General features: G+C 46.9%; 1 protein-coding gene across 1 annotated transcript; it reads left to right on the top strand.

Moving 5' to 3' along the window:
• The first annotated feature begins 242 nt into the window (after nt 1-242).
• Nucleotides 243-812, top strand: LOC146202359 (uncharacterized). The gene is made up of 2 exons (XM_084601037.1): nt 243-482; nt 651-812. The coding sequence occupies exons 1-2, from the start codon at nt 243-245 to the stop codon at nt 810-812; spliced, it is 402 nt and encodes a 133-aa protein (XP_084457163.1).
• Nucleotides 813-21,521: the final 20,709 nt, after the last annotated feature.

The following is a 21,521-nucleotide window of genomic DNA, read 5'->3' as shown; positions in this document are numbered from 1 at the left end:
TGATTATGACTTGGCTGTAGTGACTTAGTGCGCTGGATGCAATAGCAGTGCATCCCATGAAAGATGCACTTCTACGGGCGTTAACTTTTTTTTTTTTTTTGGCTGCTCCCCTGTTTTACTTGGTTATCACTTGTCTTTCACTCCTTGTTGTGAATTGACTGATATTTTATGCTTTTTTTGTGTGTGTGATTTCAAAATTTCAATACAGGTAGCGGCAGCACACCAGGGGCACCTGCGGAACAATGTCGGCCACTAACATCGCAGGAGCAACGTCGGGCACAAACCTCTCGCGGCCGGCTTCTCAAGCATCTATGGGTCCCGGTAGCTCGGGCTCGGGCTCGCGTATTGAAGTGAGCACGGTGCAGGTAAATCAAGATGACCAGGCCGGCAGCCTGACTGTCTACGGTGGAGGCCAGTACAGCATCAGAACCACGATCTCACGCGAAGGCACGAACTACCAAATCGCCGACCAAACTGGCCAGGTGTGTCCTCCGTGCACGTTTACGCGTAAGGATCATTCGATCGCGTAGGAGAAATGTGACGAGACCAGAAAATTGAATATACGCGGCTATTTATTTTTCTTGTAATCTGGGCGCGCTTTTGAAATGGCCTCTGTGTACGCATGCTGACGCTCCTGACACACTTCGCAGGTGAGGAACCTCAACGTGCCGGCCCCACAGATGCCACCTGGACAGCCCGGCAAATACGAGAAGCGAATTATCTTGGACAATGGCGTCGAAACAGTCGAGGAATACCGCAACGATCGGCTCGTGAGCCGCACGGTCAACGGAGTTCCGCAGGCCATCTCCTGAGCTGTCGCTGCCTAGAAGCCTGGACGGCCGATATTAAGCTGACGTGTTGTACATTGGAGAACTCTTCAAAATTGCGCTGATTAAATAGGGGCGTCTCGAAAACGAGTTGCTTCTGGTTCGGTTTGCTGCGATCACATCGCCACCTCGAGCCTCAGAGGAGGTCGTGTGTCGGCAGCGTTTCGCGGAAAAACATTTCGAACAGTTGGGGTCTTGAACCTAGAACACAAGGTTTTCGTTAGCCAAGCCCCAATTTAGACGAATATGACTTGAATGAATACGCGTGCCATAACTGCGGAAATGGCACCACTCGTATATCCCCCGCACTGCACAGTGACACTTGTGAAGAGTTGAAGTCATCTGAATACCCGCATAACATGTCTTGAGCAGTTCTGCAACTTATTTGGGGCTGAAAGAACTAAATAACTCTGCATTGTGCACGACCCCCAGCACACAAGTAGATACTCCTCTCTTGCAGCTTATTTTACCAACCCAGGCCATTTGATAGTGCATTATTCCTTCGGAACTACGAGACAGGTAAGTGCGAAAATATATTTTGGGTAGAGTGGCAATGGCAGTGATGGCGATGGCGTAATAGATCATGTGACGGCACCCTGCACTTTTCTCACTTTTCTCGCGCTACATTTGCGTTCGAGCAGAGCGCGATCACGTGATCACGCGTAACGCTCTCTTCGCGCATTGTGCAAATTTTCGTTGTCGTCGGGTGGGGCGTGCGGTCGTCGGACTCCGCCAAACGCTCTGAAACTCCGCTCGAAAGTTCAGTGCACGCCTTCGCAGCTTTGATAAGTCATCATCATCATCATCATCAGCCTGACTATACCCACTGCAGGGCGAAGGCCTCTCCCATATTTCTCCACTTAACCCGGTTCTGTGCTAGCTGCATCCACTTGACTCCTGCGAACTTCTTAATCTCATCCGCCCACCTAACTTTCTGCCGCCCCCTGCTACGCTTTCCTTCTCTTGGAATCCAGTTTGTTACCCTAAGTGACCATCGGTTATCCTCTCTCTCTCTTCGCACTACATATCCTGCCCATGCCCATTTCTTCTTCTTAATTTCCACTAGTATTGTCGGTAGCTGGAGTTATTTCTCTGACCCACTCTGCACGCTTCCTATCTCTTAATGCTACCCCTACCATTTTTCGTTCCATAGCCCTCTGGGTTGTCCTCAACTACAGAAAGTTGTGGACAGTTATACGAAAAGATGTGCTAGCGTCTTGAAGGAAATAACTGAGGAAAGGGTGAAAGGGATGCGAATACTCCAGAATGATTTATTAGAGCCCAACTGTGGAAAAAAGAATCGCTCAAACGTAATCGTCCGCGCCAAAGTGCTGCGCTGGGACCGCCAAGATCCAGCTGTCGAAGCATAACCGTAGCACCGACACCGACAAGGTCCATATATACGAAACCCGCTTTAATGGCCAAAATAGCGTAAAAACGCATAAATAACGATAATACTTGCTTAATTTAAAAAATCGCCAAAAGCGGCGCTGTGTAATGCGTTACCGAGTATCGTTTATCGTTCTTTTTTTCTTGTGACTGGGAATTCTATAGCTCAATAAAGCATATGTGGCCGGCCTAGTTGGTCTGACATCTTTTAAAAGCTGGGAAAAGACCCTGGTGCAAAAATTAACACGCACAAAAGAGAGAGACAAGGGTACCACGACAGGCGCCTGTCCGTTGTACCCTTGTCTCCCTCTTTTATGGGTGTTAACTTTTGCGCTAGGGTCTTTTCCCAGTTTTTAAAAGATGGGAATTCCATAGAACGCTGGTGAATTCACACGACGGACCGAGTCGAGAAGCGATCGGTCACGTGACATCTGATCCGCGATCCGCCCGTCCGCGGCGAGCATTCACACGGCGGGCAGACCACAGAGCGGACCTACTCTTTCACCCAGAGCACTGCGCGAGAGTGTTTCGTGCGGGCGCGCTGTTGTCGAGGGATAGCCTACATTAAGGACGGTGGGTGGACGTGCAGGTGCGGCCAACGTTTGCAACAACTGCTGCTGAGCCGTTTTGCCGAAGTATTGCTGTGGTAACTGCTCCGCTTGATGTGATATACTATGTAGGCAGATATATCTACAGCGCAAGCGATCGCTCCTACTCTATGAGAGCTGCATGACCATGCTGCCTTCAACCCTTGGAAGACACCCATTGGAAGACACCAGGGACTGCTGCCCCTGTACTCCCGGTACGCGTGAAATCCCGAAGCTTATAGGGGGTATTCACTGGCGCGCTGTGCGCGGTGCATTGTGGGTAACTGAGGCGCAGTCAGCCATTTTTGTGTCCACCGAATGAACAGGGCGAACGTACGTATCAAGTACTGCCATATGCGGTTCCACGAGTGGTGGCATCCGCAGCTGTGGTTTATTGAGCTATCGTAAACAGTAGTAGCCGTGCACAGTGCAAACAATTCGGAAGCTGAAGAGCTGCGCGAACGACCTCGGCATTTTAAAGTTCCGAAAGAACAGATGAACGTCTCCGCCCGAACGAAAGAACTAACCGAGATGCGACGTCACCTATGGCTGGCACGGTTCAACCGCGCAAGTAGTATCACGAAAAATGCGAAATAAATATTGAAAATCAGCTGGGCTGGAACCTTTCGGATGTTCCCTGGCAGCGAGCTGTTGCAACGATCCGGGCATGGATGCTCTTCCCGCACTCGCAAGCCATATATTCCAGGTAAAAGAGCACCCCACCAACATGACAACATACATCACCGTGTCCAGCCAGGCGCATGTAGTACGCCGCCAACACCTCCTCTTCGGGTTTTGCGACAATCCAAGCCTTCAGAGGGCTCGAAAAACTCTGTGTTTGGCGCACCCGACTCATTTGAGACATCAAACGAGCCAAATGAACACTGAGGAAAATATTCCATCGTTTGTAGTAGTCTCACAAGTTGCAAGCATATCTCTAGAAATGAGTTATATCGGACGGTCGCATATCGTCTGTGTCGTCTGCGAAGCAATATTCGCTGAAGGAACGTAGGCGGGCAGAGTTGTTTTGCGGAAGGTTTAAAGAGCTTTATAAAATTATTTAGAAATAACACCAACCAAAACTTAGTTTGCAAAAAACAGCACGATATTTGAAGAATTTTGCTGCAAACAATCATTTCGAGTCTGCAACGCAACGAGCTCGGTGGCGCCACCGAGGCATCGTTGAGGCAGCGGTTTCGTTTGCTTCGTTACCGCCACAGACGATGCAAACATCCGACTTCTTCTGATCGAATGAGGCAAGTACACCAAACAAGTTCCGTACAAAAAATACTGACTACAAAATGCTATTTCGGTGCAAAATTCGAGCTAGAAGGACTCAGCGGTTTAGCTGGGATAAGCTTTGTAGGGCAGGGCGAGTTCGTCTGCTTAAACCGCGAAACCGCGGCTCTTTAACCAGCCGCTTGTAACGTAGTTGTGTTCTTCGAGTAGTGTGTGTAGCATTTCAGTTGGTTTCTTGTGACGAAGCTCGTCCGTAAAGTGCAAGGAACTCATGAATGTCAAACATATTTATGCGCGGCCGCCGGTCGACGCTTACCGTGGAGTTGCGCACATCGACTGCGAACAGGTCAATGCCGAAGTTTTTTTATTTTTTTTTTTTTACAGGTTTCTGTTCGCATCGCGCAGACTACTGATAATTCGAACTGTCACTTATGATGCCGAGTGAGTTTGATTACAGTGGTGCTGGCATGAGGTGGAGCGGCGCAGTAGAGGGATGCGCACCAGCTAACCTAAGCCGCCGACCATACTAGTCAAAACAGGACGCAAAGATGGCGTCGGCTGCATACTTACGTCAGCTGTGACGTCACGTGAATACCCCCTATATAGTGTAACTGTAAACGCGCTAAACGCTCGAGGAAAGCGATCAATACATTCAAACGACTGCTCTGTGCAGCCACAAAATTCACGCATTCTGCGTCGCGAAGTTGCAAGAGGCTGCGACAGTAATTTCTTTGCTAGCCATGTACTGTATATGAAGGCAAAAGCATGGCTTTAATTTCAGAATAGTTCGACTCCAACACAGAAACGACTGCCGCGCGGTACTAAATGAGCTCCTGCTATCTTTTTACGTGATTGTGGGTAAGAAATCGCTGCTCGCAATACAAGCATCGGGCTAAGATGATCGGGATACAGAACAGTATGACGACCGTTCTGGCTTGCTTCGCGGCTGTACAAGTCAGTCGTTTGAAGCCGTTTCTCGCTTTCCTCCAATGTTTTAAAGCAATATATGTTACGTTGTGCATGCTTGGGCACCGGCAGTATAGCTGGAAAGCGTTCCACGAGAGAGAGAGAGAAATAAAGTAACGTCCGTGAAGGATCCGAACTGTGAAAAGGTCTTATGGCCTTATAGCGAATCGCAGCTCGGGGACTGAAGCGGAGCAGCGGAAATCACTGACGTAGGGTCGCGTCACACCGAATCGCGAGAGCGCTTCGCGATTTGGTCCGTCATTTCGAATCCACCTAAAGCATGAAAGATGAAGAAGGAAGGACAGAATTGCGACTTTATTATGGGCCGTCATGACAGTCGCGGTGCTCACTATCATTAGCGTTGACAAATTTCCCTCTTCTGGGCAAAGCGGCGCTAGCTGGCGAGTTATCGAAATTTCTTAATTCGCTCTCGATCTGCCACAATTTATTTCGGGCACTGCCAATAAGACCCCAATTTCCGTACTTCGCCAATGTTTGTTTGCCTGTTTCTCCGGCCCTGCTCACGAGGATGCCTCTGGCAGGTGGTAATAAAATGACAGGCAACATGGCTGGGCACTGAATAAAAAAAAAAAAAAAAACGAGCTCATACCGGGGTTTCATTGAAGCCCCGGTATGGGTATTTAAAGCGAGGCTTCTATGTCGGATGGCCCTTCACGTAATATGGTTTGGGCGCGAAGGCATACAGTGGCGCCACCTCTTGATAGGGCCGCGTGACGCAGTAAGTGGGATAACCCACGTTGATCTGCTGCTGTAGGATGCTTTTCTAGGCAGTTTAGTTGCGCGTTAGTATCGCGCTCATTTATTTATTTAATATACACCTCGGTCTGGGTCTGGTGACCTTAACGGGAGGTATTATAGACCCACTCATTAGGCAAGAAAGCTCAAGAAATGTAATGTTGGCACTCGTTATCAACAAACATAAACCCGACTATTAGCTTATTAAGTGTACAAATGCAATCGAACGTCTGCTTCTGCAGCGGCAAGAGGAATCACGTGATCCCACTTGCTCCCCTTCGGTTGACGCGCCGTTCGCTCCCGTGGTGGTGCTCGCGCTCAGGCAAAGTAAAAGCCGTAGTGATCATCATCATCATCATCATCATCGTGATGATGATGATTCGCAATTGGTCAAACCCCAATAAATGGGCCGTCGTTGTTTTTTTTTTTTTTTGTCCGTTCATTATTTTTTTATTCTGTTGAGCGACTCATATGCTCCCCTTGTCCTCGTCGATTTTTCTGCTCGTGCCGTATCATCAGCAGGGACAAGGGTTGCCGTTGATGGCTACTTTTCGCCAAGTTGACGTATTTCAGAGGCCCGTGGCGACCGAATATTATCATTGGCGATATGGCAAATTTTTGGCGATTTTCGAATAAGGTCTCGCGATGTGGGTTCTAAGACCAATATATTCCCAACTAACCAACAACAACGTTCTCTTCGCGTTTTTAGGACGGTAGAATGCGCTTGTGGGGTCACATATGTATCATGAATGATTCGGCTCCATGCACTCAGCCTACACAGCGGAACTTGTTCAGTTTCTGCGCACTCTTGTAGTGCCCTACGTTCGGCTGGGACGTGTTCGGCATGAGTTCCACCGTGGCTTCCTCGTGGTCGAGCGTAGTAAAATCCCTTCTTGCAGCGAATGCTGACAGATGCACTTCTCAGTGTGTTTCACTTAATGACCGAAAACGAAATTCGACGAAGATTGAAAAAAATAAAAATAGAGAAGCATGTGTCCATGGGCACATTTGAAAGAAACGTTGAATGCGAGCAATCGCAGTACAAATTTATTCGTACTGGTGTGGTGCCCTACAAAGCTGAACCGCCGTAATCATAACATTTCGCGAGCATGCGCTGTCGTCCCTCGTTACCATTTATTTGTACGAAGGTATACGATAGCCTCCGAAACCTACCCATAGTCCAAGGTCCTGGAGAAAGAAAGCAGAAATATTAATGGCACGAGTGTTTCTCACATTCGCCTGACTCATATAGGGGCGTTCTACAAATGCCACGCTTGACGTACGCTACTTGCAGCGCACCGACGCGGAAACAGTGCGCCTCGATCAGGAGCCCTGTACCTCAGCTACCATTTGCATATCATCTCATCCGAAGAAACGTACCATCAAACGCTCTCTCTTCATTATATTTGATCTGTTGCTGTCATAAGACTGCTTTCACGTTACCGGCAATAACAACATTAAGGAATATCGCCCTCGATGACAGGAATAAGGGTGCAGAGGAAAACAATTGCAGAACGTGACATTCGCGATAAATCAGAGACGAAAAAGAAGTTCCCACATGTGCCGCCATTATCAAACTGATCACTGTGGCCAGCGTAGTTTTTCCCCGCGACGTCAAAAATGAGCGAAGTTTGGATTGAAGTTTTACAAACTGCGGTAGATAACGCAGGTTTACAAAATTTTCACTCGCTTTTTCAAGTTTTGAAACACTTTTCAGACAATGTTTGAGGCTTAAAGAATTGATGTAGAACAACAGTGGATCATGTTCCCGAGGAAACGCTCCGAGTTTCGGTTTGAAAGTTCGGTTTTCGACTGTGTCTTCAGTTTCAAGTTGCAAGATCAAAGCATTCAAAATAAGAAGCTGTTCGTAACAAAGAGGCGCTTGCGCTCTTATGCATCTTGATGGAACTTTCATGCGTTGTATGGAAGGCCAAAGCTCCAAAAAGATTCGCCATATCGCCTCACGCACATGTGAGATAACGCGCCGCATTGAACTTACATTTGGAAATTTCATGGCAGGTTTTTCTTTCCATTGCGAGAGCTATACCATAACTGTGGACAGCAAGGCGTGCGAACGAAAACATCCCGAGAGAAATGACAGCAAGCGAACTGAACGTTTTATTTTTATTCGCCGATTTTCTTTCGAGAACAGCCGAACTGGTACAACGCTACGGGTTTACCCCCGTCTCATTTAGACCAGAACACGCTGCTCTGCTCACAGCATTCTCAACCGTCATTTATAAAAGAACAAAGGGCAGGTAAAGTGAACAGTAAACACACACGCGATCACTCTTTGACGTTTGCTGTGCGGAGCGCTGCCCAGAAGAGGGTGAGATGCGTGTGTGCTCGACGGACGAAATGTACGCTAAGCGCGTAACAATCACAGGGCTAGCTGGCCTTAAGATAACAACACAGAAAATTTTGACTCCTATAAGACCTTACAATAGATGCGCGACGCAACATACCATCACAAAAGTTCCGGGACGCGACGATTTTGCCATTGTTTACAGCAGCTACTCTACTGCAGCCGTCAGTTAGCTGCGCGTCGCCATCTTCCAACGATCTAACCTCGTTCATCGGTCAGGTTTAGCAAGCAAAAGTCATCTGGCAACCATCAAATAGTTTGATGATGACGGCGTGGCGGCAAACACGCGGTCACTCAACAAGGTTGACGACTGGAATGCTCGAATGCATTGGCCTCTAGAGTGTTTGTATTAACCTTACATTTATAGTGTGGCGACAGTTTTGGGGAAATTTCAATGAAAAATGGCTACTTTTGGCGACGTTTGTCAGTCATCGCCATAGCCATAGCCACCCGCATCGCCATAGCCACCTCACGAGCGGTCCGCCATCCCCAACAGCTGCAACCGTCGTCCCGTGCTTTCGTAAGCATCTCCGTTTGCTACCATGTCTCGTATCATTATTATTTTAATATCCTTGCTGGCTGCCTTGTTCATAACAATAGCTTTTGCGTTCCCAGCGCCTCAGCAGTCTATAGCCATCATTTCACGTTCGCGGGTTGCAGCGGGAACTGCGACGGGACACATCACTGCGCTCGGGATCACCTAGTCGGTCCAGTAACAACGGTAATGTGCTAATTCACTGTTATGTTTGCTCTACCTCTTGTCGAGTCGTACCCGTTTTGTACGCTCGGCAGCCAGGACTTTTGGCGGTTACGAGCGCGGTATCACGGTGTCTGCAAGGGGCCGAGGCAGTTTTGCCGAGATCGCGGTGCATTTTAGGGAAACCCATGTGGGCGAATGCAGTACCGGGAATTGAGCTCATTATTATTTTCCTCTCGCTTTCCTTGCTTATCGGCTCAAGCAGTTCACTGCAAACAATTTTTGGGGTTTAACACTGTCAAGCCTAGTTTTCCAGCATATGCTCTGTTTTGCATGGTTTGTCAATGACCAAGCGATGGCTTAGCTATAATTGGCTCGTCACTTGCTGCATAACGATATACCGCTCTATGTACTACCATATTTGAATGCCAATTCATTCGAACTTTTCAATGTTGCTAATTCACTAAACTGTAGGATTATACTAAAGTAAAACTTATTGCTGCGCTAGTTGGTGTATTTTCGCTCAAAAACAGGTTAGCGCAAACCAAGACCGACATGAGAGAGGAGGAAGAAAGAAAGACAGGACGAAGCGCGTCATCTTGTTTTCCTCTCTCGTGTCCGACTTGGTTTGCATAGACCTGTTTTCGATTTTATAGCATAATACTAGCTCTCGCCAGCAGCTATTCAGTGATATACGGCACTACACATTTTATATTGCACAATTAATTGCGCTAATTATTCATTAATCAATTTAGATTGATCATTATTTTGGCTATTATTAACTACGAAGTGAACTGATTAATTCCTGGCAGTCATGCAGAAATGTGGTCAAACCATTTTTCTTGCCTTGTACAGATGGGAAAACGCTGTGACCATGCTTTCCGTAGTAATGACACCTGTTTACTGTTGCTGCCGTGCCCACGGCCGTTAATCGACTTGTATTCTGCGCATGACTATTTTGAGGTCTCTTTTGCTACTGGGCGGCGAGATCGAAACAAATTCATGCCAAGAAAATGGGTCGATTGCATAGCAATTAATAGCTATTGCAATGGACCTTCAAGAGATAAAAGAAAAGATGCTACAAAACAAATTACAGGTTGAAGTAATATTCATTGAACGAATTCACCGCCTTGGGCGAGTGGAAAATGCTGACACCGCAATCAAAAGGTCTGCAATTCTGAAGCGTCTCGACCACAGAGAAAAGGTTAAGATTTTCAAACCATGGTCGAAGTTGAAAGGCCCTGAATACTCTATTAGTGAAGATGTTCCGAGAAACCAGAAAAAAACTTTGAAAAAAAAAAATAGCAATAAAACTGATAAAATGGAAAGTCTATCTAATTTACGATAAATTAGGCATTAATGACCGCTTTATGAATAGAATGCGCAGGTTAACGATGTGGTAAAAGCGGGGCCAAAAAGTGTCAGAAAAGATGATATTAAAAAACAAAAAAACGAAATTCCAAGTAGTGCACCAAGACGAACCACGTGCTGTCGGCGATAGCGCTCTTGAACGTAAACGCACGTAGCCTTCTGAATAAAATATATCAGTTAGAAGCGATTCTTCCCGCGCTGCATGCGGATGTGGCTGCTGTCACTGAGACTTGGTTACATTCAGGCATCGAAGGTCATGAAATCGTCCCTCTGGGATATGCAGTCATCCGCAAAGATAACAGAACTAGAAGAGGGGGTGTGACTTCGCTTAAAAAAAAAAAAAAAAAACCTTGTCTTACTCAATAATGCCCGATGTTCCTTGCGTGGAAGCAGCGTGGTGCAAATTACGGCTGAAAACGAGTTGCATTAATGTGGGTGTCGTCTTAGGCCCCCCCAAATGTTGACCCACATATAGATTATTTAAGTGATTACATGCACATATACGTGTACGGTTCCAAGATCATAATGCGGGTAACTTCAACTGGTCAACTATTAACTGGAATTCTATATATGCAGCCGATGCTATGCAAGTAACCCTATTACTAACCTTTTTTTTTTGTTTGTTTTTTTGCATTTCATCTTGTAGAAATTGTTGCAGAGGATGCATATGATTCCACATTAGACCTTGTTCTTGTTAGCCACCACTTTGTGAAGGACAGTGGTGGGACAAGGAGTGAAAAATAGGCTTAGCGCCCATAAGAATACATGGAAGCGAAATATTTTAAAGCAGTTTTCTAATTTCACGGGTCATCTGTGACGTCGCTATTCGGTGTGTGTGTGTGTGTGTGTGTGTGTGTGTGTGTGTGTGTGTGTGTGTGTGTGTGTGTGTGTGTGTGTGTGTGTGTGTGTGTGTGTGTGTGTGTGTGTGTGTGTGTGTGTGTGTGTGTGTGTGTGTGTGTGTGTGTGTGTGTGTGTGTGCGTGTGCGTGTGCGTGTGCGTGTGCGTGTGCGTGTGCGTGTGCGTGTGCGTGTGCGTGTGCGTGTGCGTGTGCGTGCGTGTGTGTGTGTGTGTGTGTGTGCGTGTGCGTGTGCGTGTGTGTGTGTGTGTGTGTGTGTGTGTGTGTGTGTGCGTGTGCGTGTGTGCGTGTGCGTGTGTGTGTGTGAGGGACGCCCCAGTGGAGGTCCCTGGAAGTTCACTGGCATCGAACATTACACGGGTACTTTGCTTTTCGCCTTGATTTAAAAGCAGTCGCCGCGGTCGGGATAGAACCCACGGCCCTTGGATCAGCCGTCGCCGCGGGCCTACAGAACCTTCGAGACTGGGGTCTATTTGTCTCGTTTAACGAATCGAATAGTATGACATTCTGCTTGATATTCAAAATTCCGAATATTCACACAATATTCACACCCTCCTACTAAGGAGTGAAATGTTTCCCTTCGGGCAGAGTACGTCAGAATTAATAGAGAGTTTTAGTACTGCGTACGTAAGCATACGCAGAACCCTTGCGGACAGTCGTGAGCAAAAGTGGTATGCAACACTCAGCCAGTGACAGAGCTCAGGAAAACTGCATCGAAATGCCGTCTAGCGACAGCGTAAGAGACAGGGACATTGGCACATGCATGTGGATAAAATGAGGCACCGCCATTATTGTCTCGATCCTAGATAGCTGTTGCTAGATAATGTTGGAAGGCAGTTTTCTCGCTCTCCGCCACCGGCTGAGTGTTGTATACCACTTATGCTCACGACTGTACGTAGACTGCCTGCGTGTTGATTACTGCGCATGCGTCATACGCAGCACGATATATTGCGTATACGTTGCTTGAATACGCAGAAATCCCTACCTCTGCGTGCGTTCGCTGAACCGTATGCGTGTTGTTCTCGTGTATGAGAAAGCTCGACAGACACTATTGGCCTCGAGATCGAGCAGAATCGCCACCTAGCGTCATAGTGGCGAACCCTACCAAGTGTGGATGCGTGTTCGCGTCGCGCGTGCCAGCCCGCAGGGATTTACGTGCGCGCGTGCGGCGTGTACAAGAGTGCTTTTTGTTTGTTTCGCGGTTCCTGTGCGCTTTTGCTTACTTATTTGCCCTTACAAAAGAAATATAACCAGGCTATTACTCCACGCTTCATTAAAAGAAGAATACTTGTCCGTATTGAGTATGCCACGCCGGAAAGGACATATCATCAGTCACGGTCTTCGGATTATTTGACAAGCGGTTTCCACAAACGAAGCGTTGCTTTTGCTAGGCATCAAGTCAAAGCAAAACAGGTTGCTGCCATCAATACAACCTAATGCAAACGCTCAAAAATTGTATATTCCCGTTTCTGTTTGGAATAACGCAACTGCTGAAACATGCGACCGCAGACTGCTGCATAGCAAAATCCAGTTCGAACGAGCCACTCTGTGCTTTCGGTATTCACGATAGAGTTGTCTGAGTACTGTTTCTTTTTTTCTTTTTTTGCTGTTAAACCTCTGTTGTGTTGTCTCAGTGGTAGGCCGCTCGACTGCTGATTTCGAGAACGGGGGGTTCGATCCCAGCCGTTTCGAAAGGCGCTCCTCGGCTGTGGAATTTGACTGCACGTTAAACAATCCCAAGTGGTCAACGACACCGAAGCCCGCCCCTACATCATCCGTCATATACCCGATATCGCACGTTAAACCCATATATGCATTTCATTTCTCTCTCTCTCTCTCTTTTTTTTTTTTTTTTTTTTTCTGTTGAAGGATTCTGCGCATCCGTAACAGTGGTAATGGGCACATTTCGCTTCAGAGAAATGTTAGACCGTTTGAGAAACAAATCTTCGCAGCCCCTGCTACACTAAATATTACATAATACTCATAGATCAATGTACACTGGTAGCCCATTAGAATCATATTAGAACTCCTTTTCGTCTGTGCTGTCTTTCAAGCAAACTGGTTGTTTCTGACAAGGGCAGTAAACTAGCTTTATATGGGCTTAACCATCGGTGTTTAGTCGGGAATAAATACATATTTATAGTCTCATGATTTCTTTCAGGATATTTTTATATCCGGCACCTGTTTTGGATGTAAACGATCGAATCACCCCAAGTACTGCTCAAAAATATTTACAATGGTAAAGAAACCTTCAGCCTTCAAAATTTCTTGCCAGAACATGACCGCGACCAAGCACAGTTTTTACGATGTCTTCGCAGCTACTCATTCGTAGCTTGCACTTTAACGTTACTGAAAATTAATCGCTGATAGTCCTAAATTTTGTCAAGTGTGTAAAAGCTCTGTCACATGGGGAAATTCATTGTCATTGGAAAAAAAATTACACTGCTAATTTACCATTTATAAACATCCTTATACTTCCTTATAGTTCCATCAGTTTCAGGAATCATTTAGAGTCATTTCACAGTGCAACACCAAATTATCTGCCGCAAGAAGCATCCGCCTTGTTGTGCGCTCGGCAAACTCAGTCTACTCACCGCTCTACACGTGAGCAGTCAGCTTTCCTGTGCGGCGAGGTTTCCTGTGCAGTGTCGACGTAATCGCATTTTTGGGAAATACTTGTGCCTGGTTGTCTAGCCAGAGTTGATGTGCACTCAGTCTACAGCAACCCGACGGGCAGTACGCTGTCAGTGCTGCATTTCACCTGCTTAATCATGGAGTCAAGTACAATATAATGAACCATGCCGCATCGATTCAACCTAAATCCCTGCAGGTCAGAGTACGAACCTTGATCTCCGTGGGCTTGACACTAAATTTGCCTGTCTTACTCGTATAAGACACGCGCAAACTGTTGAAGAGGCGATAAGATATCTCATGTTCAGGCCCAAGTATCAGGCCTGTGAGAGCCGTACAACGCAAAAGGCGTGCAAAGCGATGCCAGTAAACCTAATGACGGACGGTTGCGTGCCTTGCTTTTCTAAAATCCGCGTTTTCTTTTTCTTTTCTTTTTTTTTTTTGCCGCATTGGCGAAATCCACGGATCTTTCTATGCTTCCTGCAATATTGGAGCACTCTAGACAGTAAATTGCTAATACATTGCTTAAGACACGTTTTCATCGCCAACACATTCGCCGTAAACTCAGAAGCAGGCATACGCCGCGTGCGCTTCTGCGAGCGCTGCCGGCTGCCGATCCCCACTATCGGAGCGACGGTGGCGCCACCTCTAGGTCGATCTCGCGGCGAATATGGCCGCGCATGATAAACAGCAAACACGCCGTTTTTTCTTTCTTTTTATTGCAGACGATTTGGTGTTTCGCGAGAAGTGAAAACTTGTATTTTATTTGTTGCTCCGCAGTAGAGGGCGCGAATTTCAAATTGTGCCTTACGCGACGCACAATTTGTTTTCTATGAATGCACTGCGCGAACGCTCCAACTTCTAGCAACTGTATTTCGTCGCCAGGATCGCTGAAACCCGAAGCAGTAAGTACCAAGTTTCCCGTGGGCTTTACACTATAGACAAACGCCGTGCTTACAGACAAATGGGGTGCTCGCGACCCCGCCGCAGACTGGGGGTGAAATGTATAGGCTTACCACCCATAAGAAGCTGTGGAAGCGAACGATTTCAAAGTCGTTTTATATCTTCACGGAGCACCTGTGATGTTTTTTTTTTTGTGTGTAGAGCAAGTACAAACATCCTAGAACAGACTGTGAAAATATTAAATGCCATTTCAAAGGCGGAGTATATAAATAACGCTGCGAGACTTGCAGGGGTAAGAGTTGGTAGGGCCCTTTGAAAACATGTAAACACAACTTACCGGAGTATCTTTCTCTTTTAGTACAGTACCAATAGAGTTGACTAGTGCTTTGAACAAATGTGTAACAAAGTGTGCTAAGTCATTCCGCGGGTAATCTATTTATAAACACCGCTAAAATATGTCTTGCGAGGCCGCACATACCGCCTACACGCTCGCTCTGCACTGGGTGCTTCTCCCAATCGCAGAAGCTTCTCGCATACAGCTGCCGTATGTACTAAATTTTCCTATTATTAAAAGTAAGCAGCCCATAGACAAAACTACATTCAAAAAGCATTTTTAAACGTCGGAAGGGTACGGTCCATTGTAGCAGACGGCGGCGCAGCCGGCGCTCTATTCGATCGCAGACGACGCCGGCGACCGCGAACGACATTCGTGTGAGCAGACGGACTGTTGGTCGTCTGCTGCTGTACACGGTAAGTTTTTCGTGCCGAGTGATGATTACCTTCAGCTTAAAAGCTTGTATCAATTGAGCGGCCGCATTTAAGAGTGCACGTTGAAGCTCTCGGAAGAGCGGACAGCTAGATTTCAGGCGTGTCTTTTCAACGCAGGTTCGTCGAGGTGCGTTAAATATTGTTTGCCTCCAAAAAAGCCGTAGCATATTTTGTCATACTTTTTCTTCAAATTATTTGCTAACTTCTCAGCATCTGCCGTGTTCATTGGCGCTGGCCTAAACCGGAAGATTCTTTTGGTAAGTTTCCTTTGCATATGTTTCCATGGGCCATGCTCCCGACTTTTACGGCATACGTTTCGTGGCATTTTAAATATACTCCGTCTCTCTGTGAGACTTCGTATAACTTCGCAGTGGGTTCTCCGAGGTTCATAGTTACTTTGCACTGAATGATGACATCATAGGCGCATTGTGAACTCAGAAAACTGCTTTGACATGATATCGTCTCTCTCGGAAAAACGGTTTGCTTCTTCGGATTTAAATTTTGCACGGGGTTGTATCGTTAATTTTTGCTTTCTACTACGTTTGCAGGGGGTAGTGTCCCAATTCAGTCAAAGTTATTCCTTATATCCTCATCCTCTGCAACAATGACGAACAAAAGCAGCATCTTTGCAGCATGGGTTCCATCTCTCGCCTGTCGGAAAAACAAAGAAGCAGGAGTTCCTGCGCTGGAAAATTCAGTTTTTGGTTAGCTGCGAAATGCCACTGCACAGGCCACGGCGCTTGCTGCGTTAGCTTCCGGACTCCTGCGTACGTATGAGCTTCCGCCCTACTAAAAGTCTATCTGTGGCATGTACGCGACCATGCCGTAGCGTTCCTCAAAGTACGTGGGCTGTGCGTACGTAGCGCTCACTACGCAGTAGTAACACTCTCTAATAACAGCCTGCGCACTCCCTCTACGGGCGAAAGAAGTTCAAGGGTTGTTGTCCTTTAATAATTGTTTGTGCAAAGCAGCAGAGCTATATATGCTGGCCTTGTGACGTATACGTACATATTTCGCAAGGTACGGCAGTCGATTCCCGGCTAAACTGAAAACAACGTGGCCTCCTCCTGAGCTGCAGGAAGAGAGTGCTCGACCTTGAAACAATTTCTCAGTAGATATCATTTAACTAAGCATACACTAGAGCAAAGTAAGTACGAGAAATAATGGTCTTCTAAGGATTTTCTGCGAAAAAGTTGAAGCTTTGGTCTGCCAACAGAGCCGATTTGGTCTGCCAACAGAGCGTCTTCCTGATGTCTGCGTCTATGTCACACTGCGCCGACGGAAACAGTTGGCCGACAGTCGGTGTCGGCGCCGCGTCGCTCGCAAGGCGGCTGTCGGCCGACGGTCGCCCAACTCCTATGTCACACTAGCGAGACAACTTGAGAAACCTCCCCACCGACTAGGTCCTCCCATTCCCAGTTTCTTCTCGTGCCATTATACTGTTCCTTCTGCCATGCGAGATTTTCCTTTCTACACCTACTCCCGGTTTTATTGTATTGGTTTGTTCTCATAAAATGAAGAGACGCTTTATTTTTAATCCCATTTCATAAATTCAACCGTACCAAAGCAAGCGCTTAATTCACCAGTCGTGATTATGGGCCGAGACTGAATACTGCCCAGTATTTTACGGCTGCGGTTGCCGGATCAAAACGGCAGTGTTCGAAAAATGAAAGCTGTCCACGGCGAATAAGAGACAGTATATTAAAAGCATAAAAAAAAAGAAGAAAAAAAAAATCTCTACCCGTGCGATCGAACTTACGACCTCCTGTACGATAGCTAGCTGCGCTAACCACTGCACCACAAAAGTTAGGCCTAACCGGTGCTTTCAGAGGTTGAGGTGCCTATGGTTTTAGCTGATATGTTGTCTTGCAGTGTGAAAGTCGCGAAGGCAGTAGTAGCGTTTACCGCTTAACTGACTGTCCAGCTTGCTGGGAGTAAACTGCACATACTTTGAATCATGCCGTGTAGTGCGTAACGCCTTCGGCGGATTACGTAAAACCTCGTATTTCACAGGGCCGGCCGCGGGACCACAGCTGCTGTTGGTTCTGTTGTAAAGTTTAAACGCAAGTTCTGCGCTTTTTGCGCACACAATTTTTGAAACACATTGAATTATGGAAGAAAAATTTATTGCTTGATGCGTAACGTAGCGTTGAAATTGGCTTGCGAAGTAGCGACTAGACGTTATGACTGTAAACACAACGATCGAAGTGCGCAGGAGGATCGGCAGCTCTGCTGGCTTCAGAAAAATAATCACTTCTTTTCATCATTTCTTTGTCACGTACTATGTTCATTTTGCACTATTCTGTACAGTTTGGAAACGCGGAAAGATTGCTCATGGTCCCGACGCGTACCGCAAATATATGCACCCCCAATGCACTCGCCCGAAAGGAAAACGCTGCCGTTGATATTCCACACGCATTCGGCGGCCCCGAGTATTTTGCCAGCTCACGCTCACGTTTTGGTCAGGGATTATGCATTGATTCTACTTTTTTACGTATATTAGTGCTGAAAGGTATTCGCCGTCGACGTGGTTTACTGAATCGGCTTTGCGTTTCGAGAAAGTTTTTGCTCGGCGGCCGATCTCGGGAAGACTTGGTCACCGACAGTCGGCAGACTGGTTTTGTCGGTGTCCCCGGCCTCAAAGCCTGTCACACTGGGAAGACATTTGGTTTTCGGTCGTGTTGGTGTCGTCGTCGGCCTAGTGTGACAGCTTGGTCGGCCGCAGACACGGTCGGCCGACGAGTTGGCCGACCGTCGTTGTCGGGTCTGCGTCGGCGTCGTGTCGCGCTAGTGTGACAGGCCCTTAAGCAAAAAGATCGTACGTTCTGCTGGAGTACCGTTCGCGTCTGCGTGCGCATCTGTTTCGAAACAGTGGTCTTAGGAAAAGCAGACGGTGCTTCGGGTGAAGGAAAGTACGTTCACTATATTTGCGCAGATATCCACGATTCGAAACGAAACGTCGCTCTGAATACTTTTTACGTTATCTCTCACTGACTACCGGACACAGTCACGAGTAAAGCTGTACTTATTAATGCAGGGAATTGTGCAGTTGGACGCCACTGAGCTCCGTTCAGGAAGAGCAAACCTTCAAAGTCATTAAAATGATTGGAAATGAAGATTTTTTGGGGTTCAACAGCAATTCTGCCTGGATTGTTTCAATTGTTTATTCGGCTGCGCAAACCCTAAAGCGGCGGCGATCGATTTGTGGTTTGCTGCCCAAACGGACCACCCTGGTTTACAGAATGCGCATCGGAAAGAGCTGGGAAGCTCAAAATGAAGCATAAATGTATTCGAAAGTACCGGTGCCCGGCGGCCAAGTTGACGTAAAGAGGAGGCACCGCCAGCTCTCGACTGAAAATTCGGCGGTTCTATTCTCTGACGACCTCTGGCGCTGCATGGTTATACACAAGCACAACACACACAAGAGAATTAAACCAAGACGTTCACACAGATGATGCGCTCGCTACCAACTGCTTGTTTCTGTGGTACGAAGAAGAAGAATGCATCACAAAAGACTTAGGGTTACAATGATAAGAAGAAGTAAGCTAAAGATTCAGAAAAAATAGGACGAAATTGGAAAGGAAAAAATTAAATGAAAATAAAACGAAAATAATGACAAATTGAGTCTAACTTCTCACATTGTACGCACGGAGAAGTATCACCTCCTTGCTGTTGAGCTCCACCGACGGAACACTCACGCATTCCCCTTCTTCCCCCTAAATAATTTTGAATGCTTCGATAATCTGTCTTTTAAAACTGTCTTTTGCGCCTGCCAGCACCTTTGTTTCAATGAATCTTGGTACACAATGGGTACCCCTCAAGTCCTGTTGATCTTCTTCCGTTTTACAAAGAGAGCAATGGGTCGCCAGGTTTCCTGGAGCAAACAATGTGGCACACGAATTTCTGTGTTCCCTTAGCCTTTCATTGATGCATCAGCCTGTTTGACCCACATAGGCCTTCCCACATGTCAGGGGGATCTTGTACACGACACCTGTGCGGCATGTGACAGAGCGTTCCGTGTGCAGTACTCCGCATCCTTCCTTAGTCTCGCTCGTTTCATTCACCTTCCTGCACATACTTTATAACTTGTTCGGTGCAGACAGCACGACTTTAATTTCAAATTGGCTGGCTATCTTCTTAAGACTGTGTGATATGCCATGTACGTAGGGCAGGACAACAACCTGTCTTCTCTTTTCACTCTCTTTAAGCTCTTGTTCGGGGTCGCATATTCTTCAACTAGATTTCAGCCGCAGATATCAGCATGCTCCTCGGATATCCGCTTCGTTTCAACCTCTCAATCTGTATGTTGACACTGTCGCCCATTAAGTGCGGGCACGATTTGATCAGCGTCTGCCGTAAACACGAGACAGCCAGCCCCATCTTGATCAACTCGGTATGACCGGAGTCATACGGAAGGCATTTTTTATTTTGCCCCTCGTGTCCTGTAAAACCAACACGTGTGGTCATCGTGAAGCACAAGTCTGATATCCAAGTCCTGGATCTGTGCATTTTCTGGTTGCTCAAAGGTGAACTCAAGCCCTGGATGTGCTTTGGGGAATAGTGCTACAATGCTCTCAACCTTGCTCTCTGTGTATTCTTCATACGGCAGGCAAACCGAAAATTCGACATATCGAAATGCCTTCGCAACTCCAGCTTCATTCATGTGATTATAAAGTGTCCTATCAGCCTTAGCAAGGAATAGGTCACTCAATAAAGGAGCAATTGAAGATCCTATGCAAATTCCATCTTTTTGCTCCAAAACACTTCCCTCAAACTCAATATACAAGGATCGCAGGTAGAGCTTCAACATACCTAAAAACCGGTCAGTGCTCATTCCACTTTCATTCTGAAACTCCACTGCACCGTAGACATCTATTGCTTCTTCGACAGCAAGGATGGCCAAATGCTGTGGAATGTTGTAATACAGATCTTTTGCATCAACAGAGAAACACTTGATAGGCGCAACCTGTTGAAGAAATCCAACCAGCTCATCTGAATTTCTCATCAACAAGGGGTCTTCTATTGGGAGACGATTCATGTATTTCTGAAGAAGCTGTGCAGTGCTGCCATGTGCAACGGTCCTCCACGATGACTCGGAAAGGGTTTCCCTCCTTGTGTGTCTTGACAGGTCGTCGGAGTCTTATAGCCAACTAGCCCGCTCGCAATTACTGCTGTTCTATTCTCCAATCGGCTGCAGCCTTCTCCTCTTGTTTTTTTTTTCTTGTTTTTTTTTTTTCACAAGTTTCCCAATAGAAGGAGTACTAGATACTCTAGCGATGAGTGTGTGCGCTGCACACTGGCTGCAAGGATATGCAGCGGCTCCGGAAAAAGGAGTGAAATAAGCGCATGCTCCCTCAAAAGGCGTTCGTAGCACTTGTTTCTGCAAATTGAAGCCGACTTCAGCTGACCATATAGTCAAACTATTTCGATGTTTAGAGAGAAACCATTTGCCAAACTTTAATACGCTCTCAACGTTCTCTCACAGCTAGCATTCAATAAAAAAAAAAAGATAAAGAAATGCCCCCGCCTTTTCGAGCTGGTTGGTCGCATGTCGCATGCGCATGGCGGTATGTCGCACGTGAAACCAATAGTATTACCTTTTCCGGTTATCACGGCGAGCGTAATTTATACTACAGAGCGATATGCGGGTTGACTAAGAGCTTGAGAGCGACCTTCACATTACATTTTAGAAATTGCAAGATAGAGCTTGCCGCTACGCTGTGGTTTTCCTCCTGTTAAGTGAAGCCCCATCTTTCATATGGGCAAGTGCATAGGAGGAAGGGGGGAGGACATAACAGGCGAGAGGCCGAAACACCGTTCCTGACCCCGCACTCGCTCACGAGCACTTGACGGCACCGTCGGAATACCTACCCGGCTGGTTTTGAATCAGGCGTGCAGCGAAAGACACGGCACGTCATGTCGTACTTGCTTCGTACATTAGCGACAATATGAGAAACCACGTGCTATTCGTCGCCTATAATTTACGTCTCGGTATCATTTGCCTCCTAATTCGCGTCGGAAACTGGCATCCGCCTCTCCTGGTGCGTCTAGGCACTCCGCGTGTGCAAGCGGTGACTAGCGGACGAGTACTGCCGCTACAATGGCATCGAAAGTGGCGATTTTCGTCCACTGCTCCAAATAACACTTCCTGTCCAGCAGGGACATC

Source organism: Amblyomma maculatum, chromosome 1 (genome assembly GCF_055883805.1).
Source record: "Amblyomma maculatum isolate TAMU_Amacu chromosome 1, ASM5588380v1, whole genome shotgun sequence".
In the NCBI taxonomy this organism is placed as follows: Eukaryota; Metazoa; Arthropoda; class Arachnida; order Ixodida; family Ixodidae; genus Amblyomma; species Amblyomma maculatum.
The sequence above is the reverse complement of the archived record's forward strand: the minus strand, read 5'-3'. Positions and strand labels throughout refer to the sequence as shown.

Coding starts and splice junctions, on each gene's coding strand:
- LOC146202359 (XM_084601037.1), top strand. CDS start 243: ATGTCGGCCACTAACATCGCAGGAGCAACGTCGGGCACAAACCTCTCG. Junction 483..650: donor TCGCCGACCAAACTGGCCAG/GTGTGTCCTCCG, acceptor CACACTTCGCAG/GTGAGGAACCTCAACGTGCC.